This window comes from Tachypleus tridentatus, chromosome 11 (genome assembly GCF_004210375.1).
Source record: "Tachypleus tridentatus isolate NWPU-2018 chromosome 11, ASM421037v1, whole genome shotgun sequence".
Classification (NCBI taxonomy): domain Eukaryota; kingdom Metazoa; phylum Arthropoda; class Merostomata; order Xiphosura; family Limulidae; genus Tachypleus; species Tachypleus tridentatus.
The window spans coordinates 100405077-100432504 of NC_134835.1; the positions used below are offsets into that span (position 1 = coordinate 100405077).

General features: G+C 35.0%; 1 protein-coding gene across 1 annotated transcript in view; it reads left to right on the forward strand.

Annotated features, from left to right (window-relative positions):
* The window catches only part of LOC143232890 (plexin-B-like), a 227516-nt gene that overhangs the window by 138055 nt on the left and 62033 nt on the right, over positions 1 to 27428 (forward strand). The window contains exons 4-12 of the mRNA XM_076468909.1: positions 360 to 1674; positions 4001 to 4177; positions 7966 to 8094; positions 14993 to 15093; positions 15205 to 15349; positions 15849 to 16008; positions 19772 to 19868; positions 22418 to 22526; positions 23337 to 23465. Coding sequence (XP_076325024.1) covers positions 409 to 1674; positions 4001 to 4177; positions 7966 to 8094; positions 14993 to 15093; positions 15205 to 15349; positions 15849 to 16008; positions 19772 to 19868; positions 22418 to 22526; positions 23337 to 23465 — 2313 coding nt within the window. The 5' untranslated portion in view covers positions 360 to 408. The remainder of the gene's footprint in view (positions 1 to 359; positions 1675 to 4000; positions 4178 to 7965; positions 8095 to 14992; positions 15094 to 15204; positions 15350 to 15848; positions 16009 to 19771; positions 19869 to 22417; positions 22527 to 23336; positions 23466 to 27428) is intronic.

Genomic DNA, 27428 nt, shown 5'->3' on the forward strand with positions numbered 1-27428 from the left:
CGTACATGTGTGTGGTTTACTCTAAAAATTGTGAAACAACACCTTATAAAAACTCATGCTGTTTTATTAACTTCAATATATTTATAGAAAGTTTTTGGTATCCTTCTTTTACTGCATTAAAAATACAGAAAAGAAGTTATTTTAATGATCGACTGACAAATAATTGTTTAATGTTTGTTCAACATATTATTGTTACTTTTTTAATATTGTTTTATTTATTTCCACACTTTTTTAACACAATAAACCAACACGTGTGTTCACAAACTCTAATTTCTATACTTTAGATAAAAACATTAACTTTAGCACAAATAGTGTAGCCAAACATTTATTTATTGTACAGTTTTGATCATTGTTCGCAGGTCATGACCTCAAATATTCTTTGCCCCTTGAATTGGCTGATCCGTTGACATGACAACTGGGGATAGACCAGGTGGTTGGCTCGCCACGAGGTGGTTAACGTTAGAGAATCGCTGCAGAATGAGAAACAATATTAACAGCATTAGACGGAGTGCGGGTAGAAATAATCGCCACCTGTGGATATGTTTGTGCCAAAGTTTTGCTCTGACGTTTATTACTCTTTTGTGTCACGTGACAGCGAACGACGACAGTAGTATCGTTGTATCCTATACAACATGGAACAAAAGTGTAAACTTTACTCATGTGGTTGTGGACTATAAATCAGATCGAGTTTACGTGGGTGCTTCAAACTGGCTGTATCAGTTCAATAGCTCCTTAGACATAGAAACTGAAGTTGAAACTGGACCTGTGCAGGACAGCGTCCAATGTTCTCCTACAGACTGTAGTAACCATCCCAAATTGGCCACAACTAATTTCAATAAAGTTCTAGTCATCGACGACAAGGCCAACATGCTGCTGGTTTGTGGAAGTGTCCACCAGGGGTCGTGTCGTCGTCACCGTCTGGGGGATATCGCAAATTATGAAGAGTTTATATCAGTCCCAGTTGCTGCCAATGACGAAAATTCTTCAACTTATGCTTTTATTGGCCCAGCCCAATACTTCGGCCATGTTTCTCGAGTTCTTTACGTAGCTACTACCAACAGCCGCTCAGGTCCCTATCGAGATATGGTTCCAGCAATTACTAGTAGAAGCTTAGACGAAGGACCAGAAAAACTCTTTGGGATAATTGAAAAGTCTTTTTCAACTATTGCTCGCGTGGATATAAGCTTTCACTTAAGAGATTACTATCTTGTTAATTACGTCTATGGGTTTTTCTCTGGAGATTTTTCTTACTTTGCAACAGTTCAAAGAAAATCACATTTAAGAGCTCTGGAGGAATGGGGTTATGTCACTAGATTGGCGCGTGTATGTACGTCAGATGCTGGTTACAATACCTATACAGAAATAACGTTACGCTGTCTTGGTGCAGATGGCACAGACTACAATTTACTTCAAGATGCGTTTGTTGGTCCTGTTGGAGCCGACTTAGCCAATGCCCTCCAAATTCGACCCGGTTCAGATGTATTTGTTGGAGTTTTTGTATCAAGCCAGGATCACACTTCTAAACCATCTCGGAATTGTAGCATCTGTGTATACTCATTATCTGAAATCGAACGACGCTTCAGAGAAAATATCCACCTGTGCTATAACGGAAGTGTGCTTACAAGAAATATGGACTACATTGCTGGAAGTATCAATCAGTGTCCCGAGCCTGGGGTGAGTTTAGTTTATCTATTTCAAACTAATACCTTGAAACAGTTGTACGGAAGTTTGACTTCAGCGAAATTACATTAAGGCTGTATTAGTGAACTTTCACTGTTTTAAAAATTATGTTTTATAATACTGTCAAATCAATATCCCTAACAGGATTAAGAACATCTGTTCAGTGTTGAACCCCCAGCAAGAGCAATTATTACTACGTTTGCCAAAACCAATGTCTGAAAATAAAGCAGTTAGAGCAGGTTTAAGTCCAACCAAGTTCTTCAATAAGTGCAAATATTACAGGCGTATATAAAATCAATATCTCGAAAACGAGTAATTATAGCTGTTTTATGTTGAATCGAATTCCTCAACAGAAATTACACCTTGTGACTGTTGAATCAATACTTGGAAAATAGATATTTAAATAACTCATATTAAACTATGCTATAATTCTAATAGCAGTTAATACAGTTGGTGTTTATTAACTTCATGTCTCCATCTATAACAACCTCAAGTAGCGTATGTTAAAACAAATTTTCCAACTTTATGAAGTTCATCTGGTATTTATTTTGAATGATTGTATTTATAACTTATCCCTGTTAACTGAAATTGAAAATGTATATATCATAGCCTTTCATTTCTGTGCTTTAAAACGTGTGTGCCATCAGTATGTGATAAGTTTTTCTTTAATTTTCTAATCTGTATATATCAATCTTAGTTTCTATTGAAATATGTATCCTTCTCTATGGTATAATTCTTAAGCAATGAGTAGTTAGGTCTGTGTTTCATTCACACAACATCCTCAATTGCTTATCTCAATCTATGTCTTTTTCTTTGACAATATCTATAGAAAACACTGGGAAACAAAACAAAATGTTTTCTCTCTGTCACTACAAACAAATGAATATGTTTATGGGTAATTCGCTGATGCTGATTAAATCATTCTTGATATCTCTGTTCCATTGTAGAAATATCTTAATTGAAGCGCTCGCCATGCTCACCGCACCAAGATCGTTTGGAAAGAAGTTTAAATCGGAGTGTAAAAAGTGCATCTTTAATAACATCCTAGATGCCATCGTGTATCACATCACAGTTTTCATATCTGTGATTTTCTAATAAGTGTTTGACAACCAATTTGAATGATTTCCAAGCAACAAGCTCTTTCTGATTGAATACAGTTTCGAAATCATCACCCACCAGCACTTCCTAAATCTGTAGCTCCAACAAAGACATCTTCTTTTATTTTTAAAAACTTATCAGACGGATATCCGAAACAAAATCATTCATGATTACCAGTCTAATATGAAGTGGGCACATTCTGAAAATTCATTATACGTTGATACATGAGATTCTGTTTTTTTGGTATGTTATTCTCTCTTGCTGGTCATTCCTTTTTCTTAAAATAATTTTTATTATTTCAGTTGTCCCAGAGACACAAACTGCAACAATTCAGGCCTAGCAGGAGTGCAATAACTTTTAGATCGTCACATATATTCCATCTATGGTGTTTTTATTTGATGGCATCAAGTATAATCTACATGTTTTGATAAGTTTCATTCACGTCCACAGTATGAACAACATGAATCAGTTCCTTAATGTTTCCGTTGTGCAAAAGTTACTTCTATAAACTGAAACTTTATATTGGTTTATTTTGGGTTTAAGTTGTTGTATAAGTAAGGCTTCTTTAATTTTGCGCTTGTTTATGTTTGTTTCTTTATTTAGTATTTGGGTGTTTTTATGGTCATATTGTGTTTATTTGATTTGCAGTGTTCGAAAACGTGTTAAGGTGACTTTTTGTGTTCTGTGAATCTGGTTTCCATTTTTCTACTTGATTCTCCAATGTAGAAGCCGTGGCAGTTATCATATTGTATTGTATAAATAATATTGGTGTGGTGTTTGTCAGTGTACTTTTTACATAGTATAGACCTCAGTTTTGTGCTTGGTTTTTGAATAGATTTACTATTAACTGGAATATCATATTTTGTTACTAGTTTTAGACAAATGTTGGTTATTTTTCTGCTGATGTCGGGAATATATGGTATTTTGTGTTTTTATTATTTGTTTGTTTGTTTGTTTTTGTTCTAATTACAAGGCTGGCATTGATTTATGCCGAATGAGTCCTGGACTGTGCGAAAGGCCTCGTAAGCACTGGGTTTGGCAGATATAGTGTGATTTACATATTATACCTTTTTTTTTTTTTTACTTTCATTAGTTCTTTGAATTGCGTTAAAATGCGATGATCCATCACGACTATTGTCACAGCCTTCCTGAGACCGAGTGGCATGTCGTTGTAGAGATATAACTGCTGTTCATGGTTTCATATTTTCTTTCTTTTTAACAGAAAGCAGGTAATGTACTGAACTTCTGCAATGAAACTGTCAAACTGAATGGATCGGTTCCTGTCGTGGCTCTGGCCGCCATAACGTACAGAAATTCAAGACTAACAGCTGTTACTATGACAACCACCAGTCAGCACACAGTGGTTTTCGCAGGGACGGACGACGGGTCGTTGAAAAAGGTAGCTCACGAGACGTGTGTTTGTATATAGTAGTGTTATGGTCAAGTTTTAGGGAGTTTCGCCAGCTAGTATCCTACAAGTGTACGTATGCCTGACACGAATACGTCAAGAATGAGACTTAAGTTTTGAAAAAATCCTCTGCCTTTAAAGATTTCCAAAACAACGTCTTTAGACCACGTGTTTTTTTTTCATTTGTCTTTTTCACACATTTCGCCCTTTAACATAGAAAAAATAATAAGAAGAAAAAGGATTGTACAATTCATATTATTCGTATTACGTTTGTGATGTCACTTAATATTATGAGAACGCTTAAGTTAAAATTACTTTAAACATGTGTAAAAAGCATTTATTTCAGTTTCCATACTTACAAGAACAATGACACGATTTCTGATTGAAATATTTTATATGTAAAATGTCTTATTGAAAACTAAAACCATTGGCTTGATGTATACCACTATAATAGTTTCACAAACCTGTCAGTCACACCGGATTTTAAATTACTTTACAAACCTAGTCCTCTATATTTCTTTTTATCTTTGTATTCATTGTACTAGTTCGCAAGATTACTACTAATTACAAACGATCTTACAACACAAAGGGTGTTATTTTTCTCTAATTGGACACACAACGTTTCGCTTTACAGCTTCTTCAGGAACGTTCCACTGAAACACAAACCGTAACCGACAGTACAAAGCTTCAAAATAAATCATATGTGAATAACTTGCGTGCAATCCTGCAGCGTGCATTTGAATAGAAAAATAACAAAGATGTTGCAATAAGGTCGTTCATTACTAGCATTAAAATTTCTTTTATGCATCAATATGCATTACATAGATTAAACGAATTCCTTGTCTGTAGATTAAACAAAGTGTCTAACGTTTTAACAAGAATCTAAGGTTTATATCCGCAGAACTGCACAAAACAACAACAACAAACTATTAAATCATTACAAAGGCACATCTTTATGTATTAATAACGACGTTTTCATGTGGAGTATGAATTACAAAGGCACATCTTTATGTATTAATAACGACGTTTTCATGTGGAGTATGAATTACAAAGGCACATCTTTATGTATTAATAACGACGTTTTCATGTGGGGTAACTCATACCATACGGCTCGATTAAATCAAGCATGAAACTTAAGCAAATTTTTGAATCGAAAATAATAAAACTTGATTCCATTAAACCCTTTGACTCAAATGCTTGTACACGATCCATTATTAAATGATTAACACTCTTTCTTGTTGGATAAAACATTAAACATGTATTAATCAAAATGTTTGTCGATACGAACCATAGAACAACACACATAAATGACACTTTAGTTTAAGTAAACCAAGTTCCTACAATTCATCTTGAAAATTTTTAAAGAGTTTAATCTATATCATAGCTAGCTACAAATCTCAACCTGGTATTGGAAATTTTTCAAGCCAATCGATTAATGTGAACCAGTAAATAGGCATGTATGAACTTAGAAGACATGCAACTTAATTCAACTTAATTACAACTCTTTCCTTCTTGTCCTTCGCATGTTATCATGATAGATGTGTTATTGATTACTGTAATGACATCAGAAAGTCTCTATTTGCGTACACCATTTGTGTAGGCCATGCAAGGTTGAAGTGTTCCTTTAGGGATTATGTTGTGTGGTCCCTGCTCTTATAAAACTGATAACTATGTTTGTGTCATTTATATTTTCTGATCATCCTCATTTTTTTCACATTAAAGTATCATTAATGGTATTCGTAATTAGGCTAGGTCGAATAATTAGGCTTAAATAAAGTCCTGAACATCGTAGGATGTCTATACTTAAATAAATCAAACAAGGGCGGAGAGAACTGATTATTTTGGGGAGGGGGGAGACTCTGACTAGAAGAAATAGGAAACGAAAGTTCGCTAAGTAAAAATATTCAAAACTACGTAGAGTAGTTTAAAAACTGGTTGTAAGTTAATTAAGTTCTTAAAAAGTTGATGCTTAAATAAAGCATTCACATTCAGGAAGTTAAAAAAAAAACACGTAGGTTCAAGAAGGTGGACCTTTCGAAAACGCTCAGGATATAGGGTTTTATTCATTTCTATCAAACATTCACATATACGGTTACTTAGATTTGAGATAATTTATCAATTGCAAACTACGAGCTTGGCGTGTTTCAATACATACTAGTATACTAGGTGCCTTTATATATATATTTATACACATCTGTAATTTAATGACTTCTGTACTAGAAGTTAGGTGCCTTTTACATCCTTGGAAGGGCCCTGGCATGGTCCGGTGGGTTAAGGTGCGACTCGTAATCTGAGGGTCGCGGGTTCGCATCCCCGTCGTACCAAACATGCCGCCTTTTCAGCCGTGGGGGCGTTATAATGTAACGATTAATTCCACTATTCGTTGGTGAAAGAGTAGCCCAAAAGCTGGCAGTGGGTGGTGATGACTAGCTACCTTTCCTCTAGTCTTACACTGCTAAATTAGGGACAGCTAGCGCAGATAGCCCTCGAGGAGCTTTGCGGGAAATTCAAAAAACAAAAACAAACATCCCTGTGATTTTTCCTTTTTGCTAGCCATGAGTATGTTTGGTAAATAACCATATAAGTTTAGTTAAAAAATCCACTCGACCTTTTTTGTATGATACGTCATTATGACGTGTACTAGATGTCCACCCCAGTAAGTACGGTTGGCAAACTTCATTATTTGTTCTGCCCAACTGTTGGTCTGTGAGCTACATAATAAATCGTATCTCATAGTATCCAACACTTTACACAACTCAGGAAACAACTAATTGTTGAAAATATCTCTTTAGACGTTGGATGCTGTTTAATAAATACTAGTAATTTCATACCTCAAAGCATGCTACATAAACAGTTAAATGTAACTGTGGAATGATTAAGAACATGCTACATAAACAGTTAAATGTATCGGTGAAATGATTAAGAACATGCTACATAAACAGTTAAATGAAAATGAATTGAAGGAATGTTCAGTGATGGGCTGAAAATATGAAATTACTGAGATCAAATATATGAATAATGTTTTTAAAACAATACGTTCAAGCAAATATTTGAAAGTTTTGGTTGTGGGAAGGGGGAGATGTGTCTAAAAATAGTGACCAAAAACGTAAATATCCTGATAGGTTTCGCCGACTTGTTTCAGAACCTATTAGATAACGTAACTGAACTTGATATGAAAATACCATTTAAAGGTTTCTTTATTTACTCAACTTCTTACTGGTCCAGAAGTGCTACCTTTCTAAAGACAGACGTCAAGTTACACTTATCTCTACTTCTTACTAGTCCAGAGGTGCTACCTTTCTGAAGACAGACGTCAAGTTACACTTATCTCTACTTCTTACTACAGTATTACCATTTTTCTGTTTATCATATATAACATTATTCTTATTATATAAGATAAATTAATACTGTTTTTATATGTAAGCGAATTGTTTGTTTGTGTCCCTTTTTACTTCTTTACCAGAGACGTTTTAACTACTCAATACGTTTCCTATTCTTAATTTAATTAACTCTTTACATATATAGATATTTGTTAAATTATTTTAGTCTTTAAGACACAATGTAACTCGTTCGTTTCTCAAAACCACAATAATATTTTTTATCCGCTAATAACTTTGAAGTAAATAAGTAAATACCCCAATAATATATTTTTATCAACCAATGGCATTGCAGTAAAAATAGTTCAGAGGTCAAACGTCATAAATACCATAATATTTTAACTTAAAATAGTGTTGTTTATAAAGAAATATCAACAAAAACTTTGTATTTTTTTTAACCAGTTAGTAGTCCACACCAGCACTGAAGCTGTAGAGTTTGAAAGTGTGGTTGTAGACCAGGGAAACCCAATTGTACCTGACCTTCACGTTGACCCTTCACAACGTTTCTTATATGTTGCGTCTCCCTATAAGGTGAGCTACTTTTTTTTTTTAAGTCTATTTTTAAGCGAAGCTAGCAAAACGCACCACGGACTTCACTAAAAGTGAAAGTGTACTGTGGAATTTAGTATTAAGCTATAAAGTTTATGCAACAAAAATAAAACTTATAAGCTCAGTTTTCGAAATGTGTAACTTCTCGAAAGTTTTATACTGACGTTCGAATACAAGGCCTTTTAAATCCAGTTTTCAATTGTGCATTGAGTTAATGGGAATATAACAAGAGACATCGAAATATTCATTAGATAAAATATTAATCTTAGTGTAATATTGGCTTATAATTATTCAAAGATTTCCTGCAATAAAAAGTTATTTGAAGTTCAGTCTAAAACAGTATCAACATTCGTTGAAGGTTCAAAATACAGAAATCCGACAACTTCATAAAACTAATTCTGTTTAATCACCATTTTACAGACCAGTAGCGGTGAAATAAACTAGCCAGTTGCTTAGGTTAGTTTGACGAATTGTTTACTCAGAACAATGAACTTGGATTAACATTAATTTTTCCAAGCAGATCAAACAATCAGTAATGAGTATATATATTTTGATATACTGTTCTTATATTTACGTACAAAGCCTAGAATGTATTGTTATGGCGCGGACGCCTTTTACAAGCTGATGAAGGATGATTATTAATGTACTTGTCATAATATACCAGTATACTGTCTTTGTTGTATTCATGGCAACCTGAAGAGTAATCAAGTAACGCGTCGTTGGCAATGGCTGCAGATGGTGTTATTATTATTCACTCCGCTCTTCAAATTATTTAAAATGTCTAACTCTAAGTGGTAATAGATAAAAATGTAGTGTTTAATAATACAGTAGGCCTAATACTAATGTCTTATGACAATATGAATAGAATGTATTGTTTCAATCTGTTGGGCACAATTGCTTTTAACAGTGTTTATGGCCATCAACCCAATAGTAGTGTATCATAAGATTCGGTTAGCTTAGGAGATTTCAGTTAACCCTAAATCAGTATACTAAGCTAACAATACAAAAGTAATTGCTGTAATAAAGGTATGCTAATGAAAGAAAAAATGGAATAAATTTCGATATGCTGAGCATTCTCAACAATACTGTTAATACAAATAACGTGAAATAAAAAGCACAATATACCTTTCTTAAGGAGCAAACAAACAAACTAGTTGTTAGCATCAAGTAAAATCGTAGATTTAATGTTTGTTTAACAGCATAACATCGTTATAAACATTTTAATTAGAAATTTATTCAATTTTCCCAAACAACAACTTTTGACCAATGTTATCATACATTTACGTTTGGAACTTACGTTATCATACATTTACGTTCTTCCCGCCACGAGTATCGAAACCCGGTTTTTAGCCTTTGGAAGCGAACTATATATGATACACGCGGAACAAACATTTTGTTTGTTTGATTGTTTCTGAACTTTCCGCAAAGCTACACGAGGTCTATCTGAGCTAGCCGTCCCTCATTTAACAGTGTAAGACTAGAGGGAAGGCAGCTAGTCATCACCACTCACCGCCAACTCTTGGGCTATTCTTTTACCAACGAATAATGGGATTGACCATCACATTATAATGCCCCAATGGTTGAAAGGGTGAGCGTATTTGGTGTGACGAGGATTCGAACTCGCGACCCTCAGATTACAAGTCGAGTGCTTTATCTACTTGGCCATGCCAGGCCTCACTTCGAAGAACTAACTCGCAACAGCCCATGAGTTACTCAGAGTAACTAACACACAACAGCCCATGAGTTACTCAGAGTAACTAACTCACAGCAGCTCATGAGTTACTAATATCACTCATGAATAATCACTTCCATTTTTGCGAACGTGAGTTTGAAGCTTCTGGTGTTAGAATTAAGTAAACATAAATTTCAGATCCAGTGCCCTCGGCGTGTATACTTACATTCATCGTAATTCCAAGTGGGTGCTTAGTTACTTTCCGTTTCCATTTTAGTGATACATTCAACCCAAAGTACTTTATATAAAAATTTAAACAAAGATTATCACGCCACATACCACGTACTTTTTAACCATTAAACTACCAGCTTGTTGTTTTTTTTAGCATCCACTACCCGTAGGCTCAACATATTGCATCATATTGAGTAACTTAGTGGTTTTTGGCGCATTACAATAATCAACGTAAAGAAAGTGATCAAAAATAGGTAGAAACCACTACTTTTTCTATGTAAACCTTCCAGTGACCCAACAGTAAGCCTGAGAGCTCACACTGCTAAAACATTAGTTTCGATACTTGTGGTGGGCACAGCACAAATAACCTGTTGTGTAACTTTGTTTAATAGCAAACAAAAAAAAATCTATATATAATACTTATAGAAACACAATAGTAACTAATGGGGTTAATTACAAAATTGGCGGTATTCTTAATTTTGGTATTACGCTTATAATATCTGAATAGTTTAGGCAAATGTGTTTTAAAAGCCGGTTGGTTAAGATCCGTGTAGTATCTATAAATATTACATAATACAAATATCTACAAACTGCTTGTGAGGAATTCACAAGGTTTATGAACAGAAGTCTATATGTTCATGCCTTCCTCCCCCAGTGGCACAGCCGTTACCTGCGGACTTAAAACGCTAGAAGCCAGGTTTCGATACCCGTGGTGGGCAGAGCACAGACAATCCATTGTGTAGCTTTGTATTTAACTTCAAAACAAACTACGTGTTCGCGAATGTCTTCTAATGTCAAAAAGAAACAAGCTTTCTACATTTCGTAAATCCAACAACGTGGTAATTTGTTTCTTTTTCTCTGCATTATTCTGATGTTGTCCACCCAAGTTATCTCCTCTTTGTGCTCACGTGGAACAAAATGAATGAGCAATGACCCCGTCAAAAGACTATAATAGGAAAGATGTATGTTACAACCTCTTGGATTATTCTGTCAGAAACCTCTGGATAATATCTTACATCTTTCCTTTTGGAACTATTCAACGAACCTCTGATCTTACCAGAAGTGTTCTTTAAATATTTTCCACTTGCAAGCAAAATGTTTGATGGTGTCCGAACTTTCCAGAAAAATCACGCAAAGGACTATTTGTACAGAACTTTATTCCTCTGAAGAAGGATGGTGAACGTATTCGAAAGTGCTCGAGTTTTGGGCCTCGTTCGAAAACCATCCTACTTTTGAACTGATAGACTAGAGAGAAGAGAGTTAGTCAATGGTATCCACTCGCCTAGTCTTGGGAACCGTTGTTACTCCTATAGCCCAAACCCACGACCCTTAAGTGTGCAGAGCGTTTTTTGCAGAAACGGGAGAAAGTCATCATTCAAGTCTAAACCTGTTAATCCCTACATCACCTTCCGCCCCAATGAAGATATGTTTATCTTTAAATCATATGATTGAAATATGTGCGTAATTTGGTATATACATGTGCGGAAACTGGATATAAGATATCTCGTAAGTTTGTGCAGTACATGTTAAAAAAAAGAAGACCAAAATAAACATAAAGCGGAATGATAAATATTTTATCTAATTAACTGTGCATTGTTTTCTTGTCCATACATGCGGACTTGTTTGGTTGTTTAGCACAAAACTATACAACAGGCGATCTGTACTGCACCCATCATTTTTACGTTTCAGAAAAGTAAGCTAGTGTTCCTTTTTATTCTGTTTGAAAATAATTCTAATGTATTTTAAAACAGAATAGAGAAAATAGTCAAAATATTACAACAAAATTTCCACATTTTACAAGAAAAAATAAGAAGATATGCACAATGTTTATAAAAACAAGTTACATTTTTATGCAATTAATGCAAAAAATTATTATTAAAACGCTAAAATCGAATAAAGTGCAAATTGCACAACATTTTTGTAAATAATAGCAAATAAGCAATAGTGATAGTTTTTGTAACCTTTACCTTCAGAAAATATAAGACATTGCACTTCAAAGTTGTAAGAAAAGTTTGTTTTTCTCATAATATTTATGCTTAAATATTTGCAGTAATGCAATTCGACTTTGTTTTGTTTATAAAGTAATCCCAAATTTTGTTTCTCAATAATACAGTTCAAATTTGGTATGTTGAGGAAATTCTTCAAAACTCAACACAACATTTAGTACGATACTCATTGAAACCGATGTTGGAAAAACTAAATCAAATCTATTATTATCTCTTTATGTTATTTCCCGTCTCAAGTTATATATAACGCTTGACTGGATTACTGCCTGTGATTTCCCGACAGACTTGGTTTTTTTTTGTTACTGAGAATATATCTGCTTCCGAACAAAAACGCTGCCTATTGGACCGAGTTCTGTGTTGCTTAGATTCTAAAGGCATTTGAACTGAAGTGTGAGCTGTTTTTCATTTTCTGAAGTAAAGAGCAGTGTCAGTGTCAGTAGATTTTGACTTGGGACAGAGATCGTGTGTCGGTGTTTTGTCTCCAACATTTAAAAGCGAAACGTATCGACAAAGGAGAAAGGTGTTCCAAAACGGACTTTTCCTTTTATATAAAATGTTGATCATATTTGTATTGAAAAAATAAATAAGTCCTACTCTAAAAATTTCTTTACATGTCTTGAGTTTCGCCATTCTCCATTTCTGCTTACAGAAACTGAAAGAAGCTTCAATAAATGGTATGTCAGTTGTTGCCCGGTTACACTTCACACATAGAGGAACTTAACATGAAGCAAAAGTAGCCTAGAGCACCGAGCTTAAGCCTTAGAGTGTATTCTTTTATTTTATTAAACTTATTTAGAGTATGGTACTCGAGCAATTCCCTCTCCTTCCAAGTTACTCGTACAAATACGTTCGTATCCGATTTTATTTTCTATCCTATGTATCTAATTGCATATCAAAACATTTTCGACGTGATATGACGCAAAGTTTGAATTTTAATTATATGTTAAAAATGTTGGAACTTTATTTTAATTACCCGGCAGGGCTAAGTGGTTAGGGGCCCTCGACTCGTATTTTGATGGTCACGGGTTCGAATCCCCGTCATACTAAATATCCTCGTCTTTTCAGCCTTGGGGCGTTATAATATGACGGTCAATCCCACTATTTGTTGGCAAAAGAGTAGCCCAAGAGTTGGCAATGGGTGGTGATAACTTCCCTCTACTCTTACACTGCTAAATTAGGGACGGATAGCTCTAGTGTAGTTTTGTAGGAAGCTTAAAGACAGAAACTTTTTAATTAATTTGAGCTAGATGGAAACCACTTACCACCTATGTTACATACCTTTTATATATATCGTAAAAAAACGCTTGCTAACTACGTTACTTACCCTTTATATATATCGTAAAGACAACGTTTACTACCTATATTTTTACACTTTTTATATCGTAGAAAACCGCCTGTTATCTCTATAATACTTTTTTCTGCACGACGGATATTCAACAACCATTTCTTTTAAGCAGCTTTAAATAATGAGTTTTGCTATATTAGCCACTATTGCCACATCAGAAACACGGTACTACCAACTTTCAGTAATGAGGATTGGTATACTACCCGCCAGTACCACATCAAACCTCTTGTACTACCAACTTTCAGTAATGAGGATTGGTATACTACCCGTCAGTACCACATCAAAACTCTTGTACTACCAACTTTCAGTAATGAGAATTGGTATACTACCCGCCAGTACCACATCAAACCTCTTGTACTACCAACTTTCAGTAATGAGGATTGGTATACTACCCGTCAGTACCACATCAAAACTCTTGTACTACCAACTTTCAGTAATGAGAATTGGTATACTACCCGTCAGTACCACATCAAACCTCTTGTACTACCAACTTTCAGTAATGAGGATTGGTATACTACCCGCCAGTACCACATCAAACCTCTTGTACTACCAACTTTTAGTAATGAGGATTGGTATACTACCCGCCAGTACCACATCAAACCTCTTGTACTACCAACTTTCAGTAATGAGGATTGGTATACTACCCGCCAGTACCACATCAAAACTCTTTTACTACCAACTTTCACTAATGAGGATTGGTATACTACCCGCCAGTACCACATCAAAACTCTTGTACTACCAACTTTAAGAGAAACTCATACTACTATTATCTGAAACCCCTCTGGTGCCTGTATCATGTCGAACCGGTTTTACGTAGTTTGTTCTGTTCCATTTGTTAACATATCTTGGAATGTTCTTAGCTCCTGAGAAACTTCTCTGGCTGTCTTTTGAATAACCTCTCTTTTTACCACTCCCCATGGTAATGACTCTTTCCAAATAGCCTGAGGTTCTATGATAACTTCTGTAAGTTGGCTGATTTTAATACCAATATACTCCCACAATTCCTAATTAGCGTGTTTAACGCTGGACACGAAATTTTCTTCAGAATTTGCTCCTAAGATAGGAAATGTATTTTAATTATTGTTGTCAACTTACGGAATTAGTAAAGGGCGAATCTGGATTAACTTTATTCAATAAATTTACTTTGAATTTTTATGTACAACTATTGGTAGATTCCTGATAAACTCCTTTAAATAACATGACCTTGTGGTATATACCATCAAGAATGTGCAATACATGAAAGACCATTCAAAGGAACTCATGTTGACAGCACTGAAAATTAGTTTTGATTCTGTTGTACTCTATATCTTTTTTCAGAAGAGATGAATGTAATCTGATTTTTAGCTTTCAATAAATATTTACTTTAACTTAAGTTTTGAAAAGTCTAAAAACTATATCATTAGCGTAATACAGAATGTCCAACTATCATATGTGACCCGTTTGTACACTGTTAAAACAATTTGTCTATCAAGTTAAATTACTTTTGGTTTATTTATTCTGTATTATTTTTATTGCATGTACATAGATCATTCTGACATGAGTTTATGAACAAATACTCTACACAACTATATATGAGTGTTTGCTATATAAAGACTATAGTTTGTTTGGTTTTTGTTTCTTTACTAGATTAGTAAAGTTCGCATTCAACGGTGCCATCTCCATGGCAACTGTCGAGAATGTTTGGGTGCCAGAAATCCTTACTGTGGTTGGTGTTCACTGGAAAAAAGGCAAGCTTATGTTGATAACAGTTTAACTAATTTGTGTTGCAAGTGTTTTAGATTAGTTGGGGCTTTGCTGACACACATTACTGGTGTTAATGAGGGCTAAATTTTCTATAGGTGTACAGTCAAAACATCGTGTCAAAATGGAACTTGGGCTTTTACCGACCAAAGCTCTACCCGATGGTTATCTCTGGAATCCAACCAGTGTATTGATTTTCAGTCAGTTAAGCCTAACCAGATCCCATATGCTAGTTCGTCTATGGTGAGATATATTGTCGTTCATGTTTATGTATCTAGTTCCATCATCCACGTGTATGATTCCTCCTCTTTGAGGTTTATTTTTTTTAATATTAACTTCCTTGAAATCTAAAGCATATTTCATCAATTTCTTATATACCTATCCATATAACAGCCTTCAATCGTAAATAGTCTTATCAAATTATTTATTATTACCTCTATCCTGAATAAATTAAATTCCTTAATTATTTTAACAGTCCTCATCTGTCTCTTCATCTGTTATTTCTTTGATAATAAAAAAACAAACTTGATTTTAATTTGTAACGTAACAATAAAATTACAATTTACATATGTGTGTTTTCTTATAACAAATCCACGTCGGGCTATCTGCTGAGTCCACCAAGAGGAATCGAACTTATGATTTTAGCGTTGTAAATCCGTAGACTTACCATTGTACTAGCGGGAGCGTTTACATATATAACATAGCATAATTGCATCGTTTGGTTTTGGTGTGTTTTTTTCAGGTTAATCTCGTGATAAATCAACTTCCGCAGCTCCCTCTTGGTGCTCATTATTTATGTGTGTTTGGTACTAGCGATCCAATACAAGCTCGCCTGACAAACACTGGATTGACGTGTCATACACCTCTTTTCAGCACTCGACCGAACATACCTACAGGAAAAGGTATGATAATTTAACTTCTATGTTTACTTTTTGTTATTGTTTTTGTGTACACATACTAATAAAAGTGAAACTACTGTTTGAAAAATAAATAAATATAGGTTTGCATCTATTAATTTTGTTTTACTTATTTTTCGAATATTGAAATAATTTCTCGGAAGCCTGCTTCGTTTTAAAAGTTTAATACCGAGAAAAACGCTCATTAAAGTTCGTTTCTATCTTCTAACTCAGTCAGGCTTGTCCCCCACTAATACAGCGGTAAATCTACGGATTTACGACGCTAAAATTAAGGGTTCGATTTCCCTCGGTGGACTCAGCAGATAGCCCGATGTGGCTTTACTATATGAAAACACACACACACAATCAGGCTTAAGCCTTGTTTTGTTTTTAATTAAACGCTCTTATTTTGGAATTTCAAAATCAACAATTTACTCTCATTTCCTTAATATTACCAAATAAAAATATTATGAAGTTATTGTGGACCAAATTTATTCGAAGCTTACGTACTCAGAAGATTCTCTGTAATAATTACGTAATTTCGTATTCTGCGTTCACATCGCGGAGTAATTTGTAATTACTTTGTTTTGTGTGTAATTTTTTAAAATCAGTTTGACTTGATTCAATATGTTTTGTTGATTTTTGTGTGTGTTTGGAAGCACTAATAAAGCATTCTGACGTCACATGCGTGTACTTCTTTATAAAAATATCACATGTAGTTGGAATAGTAAACCATGTTGCAGAAAGAGGTATCCATCCTCGTGGGCGTCTCCAAAGACATCGCCGGGGGTGTAGGGGTGAACAAAATATAAATCAAGGGATGATGGACATGCCTCCGAAGACGAAACATAATCATGAGTGTTTATCACTTTCCAGCGTGGAAAGTACCCTCGTATGGACGCTCATGCCCATCATTCCTCATTCATGTGACGACATGTACACAAATTTATAAAACGCTGGTGAAATATTATTTTATACTTTCTCTTCCTTTAAGTTAAACAATACGTGTAACACGTTCCCTGATATGTACCCCGCTGATGGATCGCAACCGTCTTGTAGTTATGGACCATGTGACACACCGGAGGGTCACACACAATTATATTATAAAGCCAAATTTTTTGTGTGGCATATGAGTTTGGGGCAATATTATTGATTCTCGTCGTCCATTGGATAGTTTTAGTGTAGGTATTGTTAATACTACACGGGGAAGCGAACGTAATAAACACAATTATAGTTCAATCATATCCACAAACTTCTATCTCTTTTCAAAGTCTGATTGCACGCATTTAGTATATTAAGACGAACGTTGCTGTGTCGTTAAGACTTTCCATTAGTTTGTTTCTGGGATAAAGGGCTCGAGTTTTCAATTTTCTTGTTGCTTTTAATGAAAATAGTTTCTTTTGTTCCCAAGGTCTGCATACCGTCTACTACGTGTATAAATGACTTGAAACATATCCAAGTAATATACAAATCCGGAAGATCGGAGCTTCGCATCTGTCCTCGAACATGCTTGCATTTTCAACTATGAGACGTTATTATATGACGGTTAATTCCACTATTCGTTAATAAAGAATAGTCCAAGAGTTGGCGGTGAATGATGTTGATTTCAAAATTAAGGGCGGCCAGCGCTCATAGCCCTCGAGTAGCTTTGGGCGAAATAACAAAAAAACACTTTAAGAAACAAAAAGCATCAAAATCAGTCCTTTATCGCGTGAACTTTGGCATTAAAACTCTTCATTTAGATCTTGTAGGAAGAGTAAATCCACAAGCTGTGATTAAACTCCTGGTCGTGAATCTATTTACTGAGTGGTACCTTAACTCATTTACAAATTAATTTTTCGTCCCATTCCATGTGTGGAGAAAAGTAGTATCACCAGATGTCTCGTCGAGCATATAAGGTTTCTTTGTTTGATTGTTCTGAATTTCGCACAAAGCTACTCGAGGGCTATCTGTGCTAGCCGTCCCTAATTTAGCAATGTAAGACAAGAGGGAAGGCAGCTTGTCATCTCTTGGGCTACTCTTTTACCAACGAATAGTGGGATTGACCGTCATATTATAACGCCCCCATGGCTGAAAGGGCGAGCATGTTTGGTGCGACCGGGATTCGAACCAGCGACCCTCAGATTACGAGTCGCACGCTTGGCCATGCTGGGCCCCAAGCATATAAGGAAACACACTTAAGAAGAGAAGCATACATTATTATATAGAACAACGCATTCTGAAGGGCACTGATTTAGTTTCCGTGTTGGAATCGTATGTCGTTGATTGAGTAGACTATGGACGGAATTTTAAAAATTAAGAAGCTTATTCTCATGATTAGAATTTTAGCACAAAAAAAACATTAAAAAGTACTGCAAACGTTCTTTTTAAACTGTAATTGATGAAGTTTATGTTCTATATGTCGCTGGGCTTGACGCAGTGAAAGCTGAATATCAACGTTTATAAACCCAGAACAACTTTAGATATCTAGAAGTTTGAGAGTAAAATATGTGTATCTGTTTGGTGTTAAAAGTTTACACTGTTTTAATACACACGCACATAAATATTGTTAAGTTTCAAACTATAGGTATTATATCAGAGGCTGATATAACCTGATAATTAACAATGGACTCATAATATGCGGGTTGCGGGTTAAAATCCTCTCGCTGAACATGCTTGCCCTTTCAGAAGTGGGGTCGTTATTGTGAAAAATCAACCCCACTATTTGTTGGTAAATGAGTAGCCAAAGAGTTGGCGATGTGTGAAATCGACTAGCTGTCTTCCCTTTAATCAATCACCTAAATTATGGACGAATAGTGCAGATATCCTTCGAGTAGCTTTGTGCAAAGTTAAAAAACAAAACAAAAATACAAATTTAAGCTCAGTTTATCAACTCTTTTTTTTTTTTTCATAATCACTTGGTCTGTGTCACACCTGATCGTTCTTTAAGGGTCCTCTTACATGAGAAAAAAAAAACGACTAATTTCCTCCGTTCACGAAGTGAACAAACACACAAATATGTTCAATAGAAATCTAAACATGGTCTGCTAGTTTCACTCCTGGCGCTACGAGGCATATTCTTAACTTGAGGCAACACCAGTGACAGGTGGGTTTGACAGGCCCGTGTACGGTGACAATTTTCTTGTATTATGTAACTAAAGATCGCTATGAGAAATAGTTAAGTCATAAGCTATTAATCTGCCCGTTTAAGTAACTGAAAACGATTGATTTTTTTGGTAACTGTTTGAAAATAAAGTAAAAAAAAAACAAAAAACTTAAGCGCTCTCGTATTGTTATTCTGTCTACTGTGGTGACAAAGTTTGTTCTTTTGCTCACTGTGAAGATGTAGCTCGTAAATTCATCGCTTGTTTTGTTCGCTGTTCTTCCCCTTAATTACTTATTCTATTGAAAGTTTACTTTTTTGGAAAATACGTATAATTTATTCACTCGTGAAAGTGTTTCGAATAGGATAGTTTGCTTATATTTATGCTACAATCATATAAAAATCCATTCGGAGTTGTCTTATAAATACATAGTATCACTTTGTTACTTAGGGAGTGATTTTGTGCTGTTTTAATATTGATAGGGTATGACTCTCAGTCAGACAAGAATATATATCAGTTTGATCTTCCGTTTCCATTAAATTCGGTCAAAAGTTACATTTTTTTTAGATTATTCAAAACACTTAACTTTTAATTTTCGTTTTTGACAAATGAATTATCATAGAAATAATTAAACTGTTCGTCACTTATAAACGAATGAAAAATGCCTTGTTTTTACTGTATTATAGATCATGTGATCGTCCACCTCTCTGTACGCTCTAGCGAAACCGAAACGGATTTTATTAGTCATCCCTTTGTCTTCTTCGATTGCGGAGTTCATAGAACGTAAGTATCAAATGTTGTCGTACCGTGACGCTAGAGGTCGCAGTTTGATGCTCATTCATATTCTGTTAAATTTTAATTTTGTGTGGGAAGGCAATACTTAATTTAAATTGTATTTGCTTTTATATCTAGAACTAGTCAAGAATCTAACTTCAATTTGAATTAATTGTATTGTATAAATTCTCAGTTGTTATCCTATTCACAGTATTTCTTTTGGTAACATTAGTCACGGTTAGTAGTTATTACACAATTTCTAATCACTAAAAGAAATGTTAACGGAAAATGCTAACTTGTCACCATTTTGATATTTGTATGAAGTCTTAATCAAAACCTGCATTTTATCAGTGTATATATATATATTAACTTAACTTAACTTCTGCCATCTCCAGCTATTAATTGTTTTAAGAAAGCTTCTCCGACAATGCAGCAGTAAGACTGAGAGATTATAACACTAAAATTCTTGTTTCGACATGATTGGTTGGGCAGAGCGTAAATAGCCCATTTTGTATTTATTGTGCTCATCAATGAACAAACAAATTCTTCGTAAAAAGATTTACGTACTGCTAAATTATTTCACTTTTGCTCAATTCGTTTTTTACTGGAGAATTATTTGAATACCAAAATATTTTATAAGTATATAGATGAGATTTTTATAACTTTGTTTCTGACGTCCTATACGAAGACATTTAAGGCGTTCTCGTTAAATTGTTACCTGGCTCAGCATGGCCAGGTGGTTAAGGCACTCGACTCCTACTCTGAGGGTCGCGGGTTCGAATCCCCGTCCCAACAAACATACTCGCCCTTTCAGCCGGGGGGTGCGTTAAAAAGTGACTATCAATCCTACAATGCGTTGGTAAAAGAGTAGACCAAGGATTGGCGGTTGGTGGTGATGATTAGGTACCTCACCCCTAGTCTTACACTGCCAAATAAGGAACACAGAGCGCATATATCCATCGCGTAGCTTTGCGCGAAATGCAAAAACAAACAAAATGTATGCTTTTTAAATCAATACAATACACATCGGAGATACTAACGTTACGTTATTTTTTTATTTCAACAAATACTGATATGCCATAGAAACGTACTGCTCTAGAATAGACTATGTTTGTATTATGATATTGTATTTTCCATTTACAGCTCGCACAGATACACTGTCAATTTCAAAATAAAAGACAGAACATCTATAGTCGTGAAAATTTTGGTTGCTCGAAACTTTTATTTTCCAACTTCTTGCTTTCCGTTTGTATTTGTTTCTGTTAGTACTAACAAAGATGTAGTAAGTGGTAGTAATGAAAATTTGGGAAAGCGATGATGACTTTTCGAGAATATTATTTGTAAAACAAAACACAAAAAAAATTTAAGAAAACGTGTTTTTAGAATTCTATCTCGGTTATACTTGTGATGTGATCACAAGTTGCCTTTTTCACCAATACTCATTTCCACTGTACTTAAGCACCGATGGTAATGTCACGTATTTTGTAACTTATTTTTATTTTGGCCTTTTCTCGAAAAAAAAAAAAAAATGAAGATTTCTACCTTCTCTGAGATTCTACTCGAAACATATCATTTTTTCACGGTCATTTACGTTATTACTTCACCGAAGAAGTTTCACGTACGGCACCTTTGGTATGACTTCCATTATTCCATAAAATAAGATTTAGAAAAGACAAACAGAAGTTGGAATGGCTTCCATCGATAGAGTAGAATATAAGTAGTGCCTGAAGGCTGGCGAAAAAAAAATTCAATCATTCTGTTAGGTAAACTGATTTATATCTCGGCTCCTTTTTTAAACTTGAAGTTGCTAATGCGTTTTATTCTATTCAACAAATACTAGACTTCCTTTCCGAAGTTGTTGGAAGATAATTATTATGTGGATATGTTCAGTTCACTCTAATAATGTAATTAAACTGTTAATTGTTAAATATTAAGAAAGGTTAATTTAAAGAGTTTTGGTCTTCAGAAAACTTAGTGAGATTGATTTTTCCTAAAAAATCAACATCGTGCTAACTGTAATTTCTGTATATTTCTAATACAATTAGGTAACAATTTATTTGTTTGTTTTGAATTTCGCGCAAAGCTACACGACGACTATCTGCGCTTGCCGTCCCTAATTTTACAGTGTAAGACTAGAGGTAAGGCAGCTAGTCATCATTACACACCGCCAACTGTTGGGCTAACTTTTACCAACGAATAGTGGGATTAACCGTCGCATTATAACGCCCCACGGCTGAAAGGACAAGCATGTTTGGTGCGACAGGGATTCGAACCCGCGACCCTTGGATTACGAGTTGAATGCCTTAACCACCTGGCCATACACTTAGTATCTGGGAGTAACCTCAAATATGTCAGCTGTGGGCATACATATAATGGTTTATAGAAACGAAAATTTATAGTGCTGTAACATGCTCCTTGTCTTTAATATTAACTATAGATAAAGAATACTTGCATGACACGTTAATGAAACGGCTATATGCCTTAGGCGCTGAGAAAGAAGTAGATATGAGCTTCAGATATAAACTGGCTAACGTTTCTTTTAATTCTCGTGTGAACAGCTGTAAAGACTGTGTGATAAGCGCGTGGGCCTGCAGCTGGTGTGTCCATGAAAACCTCTGTACACATAACTCCAGTCATTGTTCTCGCCGGGTCATTCTAGGAGAAAGTGTAAGTTATTCATTATATGTGTTTAAGTATTTTAGTTAACAAACACTCTCGTGAATCGACAATAGCCAATCTTGGAATAAAATACAAAAAGCAGGAAATTATACATTAAATGTGTTTATTTGGGCGGTTTTTTGTTGTTTTTTACACATGCCATTTACCTCAAACAGAAAACTACTGTAGTTGAGAATTAACGTAATTACCTCAATAAATTTAAATAGTTTTTAAGTCATCACAAGTGTAATTCTATTTGGCTTATTCAGTTTACGCCCTCGATGTCAAACGTTCTGACATAACAAAATCATTCTATAAATTAGACGATCTTGACATCTATAAGCGATTAATGTCAGTCAGTCATTCGTTAATATTCTGTTATGGAATATTTTTATGTGGAAGCCTTAGATATGAGTCAAAGTAAAAATTAACAGACACACAATATTTCAAATAAAACCCTGAAGAGAAAAAGTTAAAATACGTGTTAACTGTTAATTATGTGATTGTTTAATAATGGAATGAAATAAAAACAGCTAATTGCTCGGAAACACGAACGTCATAAATAGTATTAAAATATTCTGTTCTGACAGTTTACGAAAAACTCGATTTCAAGCATGCGGAACTATGTATGGTTACATACATACTTTACATTATTGTAGTTAAGTTGTTTCTATTTCAGTTTCGTAATTCATTTCAAAAGAAATAAAAATTCAACATTTCCTCAAATAATTGTATGTTGAGCTAATTTGAGGACAATCCACGTGGCATAAATAAAACACGTTTTATTTATTAACACTTGACTTTTCTTTTTTAATAAAGAATCCAGAAAATTCGTTGATTCGGGGTCGTCAACACTGTCCAAGTTTTAGTCTTGACGACGAAATTTTGATACCTAACGGAGTACACACAGAGATATCTGTAGGAGTCAGAAACCTACTGACCCCATTAGTAAGTACTGCAGTTGTTCTGTTCAAAATTATACTGTCTACTTTAGTAAGTACTGCAGTTGTTCTGTTCAAAACTTATTGAGACCTTTGATAAGTACCGTAGTTGTTCTGTTCTGTCCTAAACCTGTTGACATCTTTGATAAGTACCGTAGTTGTTCTGTTATGTCCTAAACCTGTTGACATCTTTGGTAAGTACCGTAGTTGTTCTGTTATGTCCTAAACCTGTTGACATCTTTGGTAAGTACCGTAGTTGTTCTGTTCTGTCCTAAACCTGTTGACATCTTTGATAAGTACCGTAGTTGTTCTGTTCTGTCCTAAACCTGTTGACATCTTTGATAAGTACCGTAGTTGTTCTGTTCTGTCCTAAACCTGTTGACATCTTTGGTAAGTACCGTAGTTGTTCGTTTCTGTTCAAAACCTATTGGCATCTTTGATAAGTACCGTAGTTGTTCTGTTCTGTCCAAAACCTGTTGACATCTTTGATAAGTACCGTAGTTGTTCTGTTCTGTCCTAAACCTGTTGACATCTTTGATAAGTACCGTAGTTGTTCTGTTCTGTCCTAAACCTGTTGACATCTTTGATAAGTACCGTAGTTGTTCTGTTCTGTCCTAAACCTGTTGACATCTTTGGTAAGTACCGTAGTTGTTCTGTTCTGTCCTAAACCTGTTGACATCTTTGATAAGTACCGTAGTTGTTCTGTTCTGTCCTAAACCTGTTGACATCTTTGATAAGTACCGTAGTTGTTCTGTTCTGTCCTAAACCTGTTGACATATTTGATAAGTACCGTAGTTGTTCTGTTCTGTCCAAACATTATATCCGAGGTGAATGATATAAAAGCATAAAAGTAAATATAACGTGATTAATTTACAAGACACAGTCCAAGGTGCAAGAGATTACGAAATCACGTGGAGGGAATCTTTTATTTTGCACTGGTTAGACCACTTGTATTATTCAGAGTGTACAGCGATATCTGAATATTATTGACCATCACGTTCACCATTTCTACTCTTATGATCTTCTAAGACATTAACTGAAAATTTATTGTGCTCATATTGTCGAAAATGAGCACCAACAGCACAGATAGTGAATACAGCAATTTTTCTTAAGTCAACACAATCAGCGAATTTCAGATCGATTGATCATGTTTGGGATAAACTTGAACATCACATTTGCTACTGTAATCCTCTGCCGACATCTGTGACCGATTGGAGCCCTGCACTTCTCAACGGATAAGCTACGATCGAATAAAACACTTCTACAGTAGCAATTTCTGGAGGCTATGCCGAACGGAACCTCGGTTATTATCGCATCAAAATGTGTTACCTCCCGATACGGGGTCCTAATAAAGTGGTCAGTCAATGAAGATATAATGTGCACTGTGTTTTCCAGTTTGCTTTATAATTTGTAAGGGTGTATGTGGAGAACATGAACAAATCTTTTTCATTTTAACCTTTTCTTGTAAGAAGTGTCTAATAATTGCTTACTATCCACTGAGATAATTATTGTATAAACATAGATAGATGTGTGTGTGTGTGTGTTTTAGTTTCGATAATGAAAGCTCGATACTTAACGGAGTTTACACGGAGATATCCGTAGGAGTCAGAAACCTATATGTATAGTTTTGTCATAATGAACCGGGAAAATGATAGAAAATGTTTTTGAACAGCAATATTTCAATTGTTTAGTTCGACAACCCGCCCAATTATTTCACCTCTTGGCAAGCATGTAACGTGTTCTATCCTATTCAGCTGTATATTACCATGATGAGTTTAAATCTTTCATTAATGCTTCTATATAAAAAAAAGAAAGATGTTCTCAGATGCAAGCCTTTTAATCTTGCGTACACATCTTCTGTAACGTGGAAAACCTTACTTTGTTGATAAAATTTAATTCCGTACAAAGAATTTCTTGTCAAATTAGAGAGTTCATAAGTGTAAGCAACACTGACTTCCAAGACGTGCTTAATGTGGCGCCTCTAATACGTTGCTTAAAGAAAGATTCTGCTAATCAGAGAACTAATAAACTGCTAACATAGTCACGGAGCAGCTGTCCTTCAGTGCCTAAAACAAAACATTGAAACTAATTATTTACTGCCCTGTTTTAGAAATTATAAGCATTGCACCTTCTCAACTATACTTGTCTTTACATATAACACTCCAAGAACCAAATAACATAACGGTTTCTACTTTTAATTAAAACCACTGATACGTGTACGTGAAACTTCAAGAAACTCGTTTCATCCTCTAGAACAGTGATGATGTCACGGGGAAGCGAGGGGTGGTGGATGCCACCATTCGCCTTCGAAAAATGTCTACCATAAACAACAACGCTCGCATAATACCGTGTCTTTAGGTAACTACAAATGACTAAAGCCCCAGCAAATTAAATATCATCCGATTTCTAGCTACTCTTCTTACTAGCCAATAAAAGTGCGAACTGAGAACATTTGAAAGCTACTCACTGGTAGTTTTAAGCTTACTAAAACAACAGTAAAAATTCTTTAAATCATCCTGCAGTAAAAATAATAATATTTCATAAGTTCCTGATGTATCTTCCACGATTTTTTCTTTTATCATTTTAAAATCAAAATAAAACGTTACCTCTCAAACCTATTACCATTTTACCCTCTTCCTCTAGAATCCCTCCATGACACAGCGGAACGTTAGTGAACTTGTGCTATTATAAACCAGTTTTCGATACCCATGGTGGGTAGAGCACAGATAGCCCTTTGTGTAGCTTTGTACTTAATCCAAAACAACATTTCTCTGGAATCTCGGAGTTGCCACTGATCCGGTACCGTTAGCTTAATAAATAGTATTCCCGTTTCTGTGATATAATATTACATATATTTTCATGTTCAAATACGAAGAGAATATTCTATAGTTATATTTGCATATTAGAGTAAATACTTTAATGCAAATTACTGCAGAAATTATGTCTTTCTAATAAGCACGCGTTTGTTTAATTAGAACATTGGAATATCATCTAGAAGCACTAGACGTCTAAAAGATGATGACAGCGAAACGTGACTTTGTGCACTATTGTGCACAAGCCAGTTATAGCTTTAGTTAGACGTCTTTATTTTCATATCCAATAATATAAAAACAGGAGAATTTGCTTAGATTAGTTATTGTGAGTTAGATCTTACGCGCCGCTGGAAATTCTGACGAGATGACGTCTAACAGTCAAATAGCTGGCGTCTGACATATTTAATCGTCATTGGCTTTAATAGTAGATTTTCGTATTTACCTCTGTAGACAGGCTGACGTACCTTCTATGGAAGCACTGCTCTTGTGGTTTCAATTTCCGACGGAGTTAACAAATGACTTTAGAATAAAAATTACTTTGTTGGCCAAATTTTAGCCACGTCGTTAATTTCTTTTATTACTTCGCACGTTAAGAATTTCACAAATTACTTTACTTCGTAGTCCCGGTACTGCCAGGTGGTTAAGGCACTCGACTCGTAATATGAGGGTCGCGGGTTCGAAACCCTGTCACACCAAACATACTCGCCCTTTCAGCCGTGGGGCATTATAATATGACTGTCAATCCCACTATTCGTTGGTAAAAGAGTAGCTCGAGAGTTGGCTGTGGGTGGTGATCACTAGTTGCCTTCTCTCTAGTCTTTCGCTGCTAAATTACGGACGGCTAGCGCAGATAGCCCTCTTGTAGCTACGTGCGAAATTAAAAAAACAAACAAATAAACGTACTTTAACGGTTTCTAGAAGCTTTCAAAGATCAACTCCAAAATACATTTAAAACTCACACTGATCCAGATATGAATACATATTTCTACAATAAAGTCACTAATCACATAGTAAACAATAAACATCAATTTGAACCAATTTTTCCAGTAAACATAACTGATACAAATACAAGTTCCGATACAGATTATGCAAGCACATTACTAACAAATGAAATATCCCTTCAAGAATTACTAGAAGCAATAAAAAAACAAAAAAAC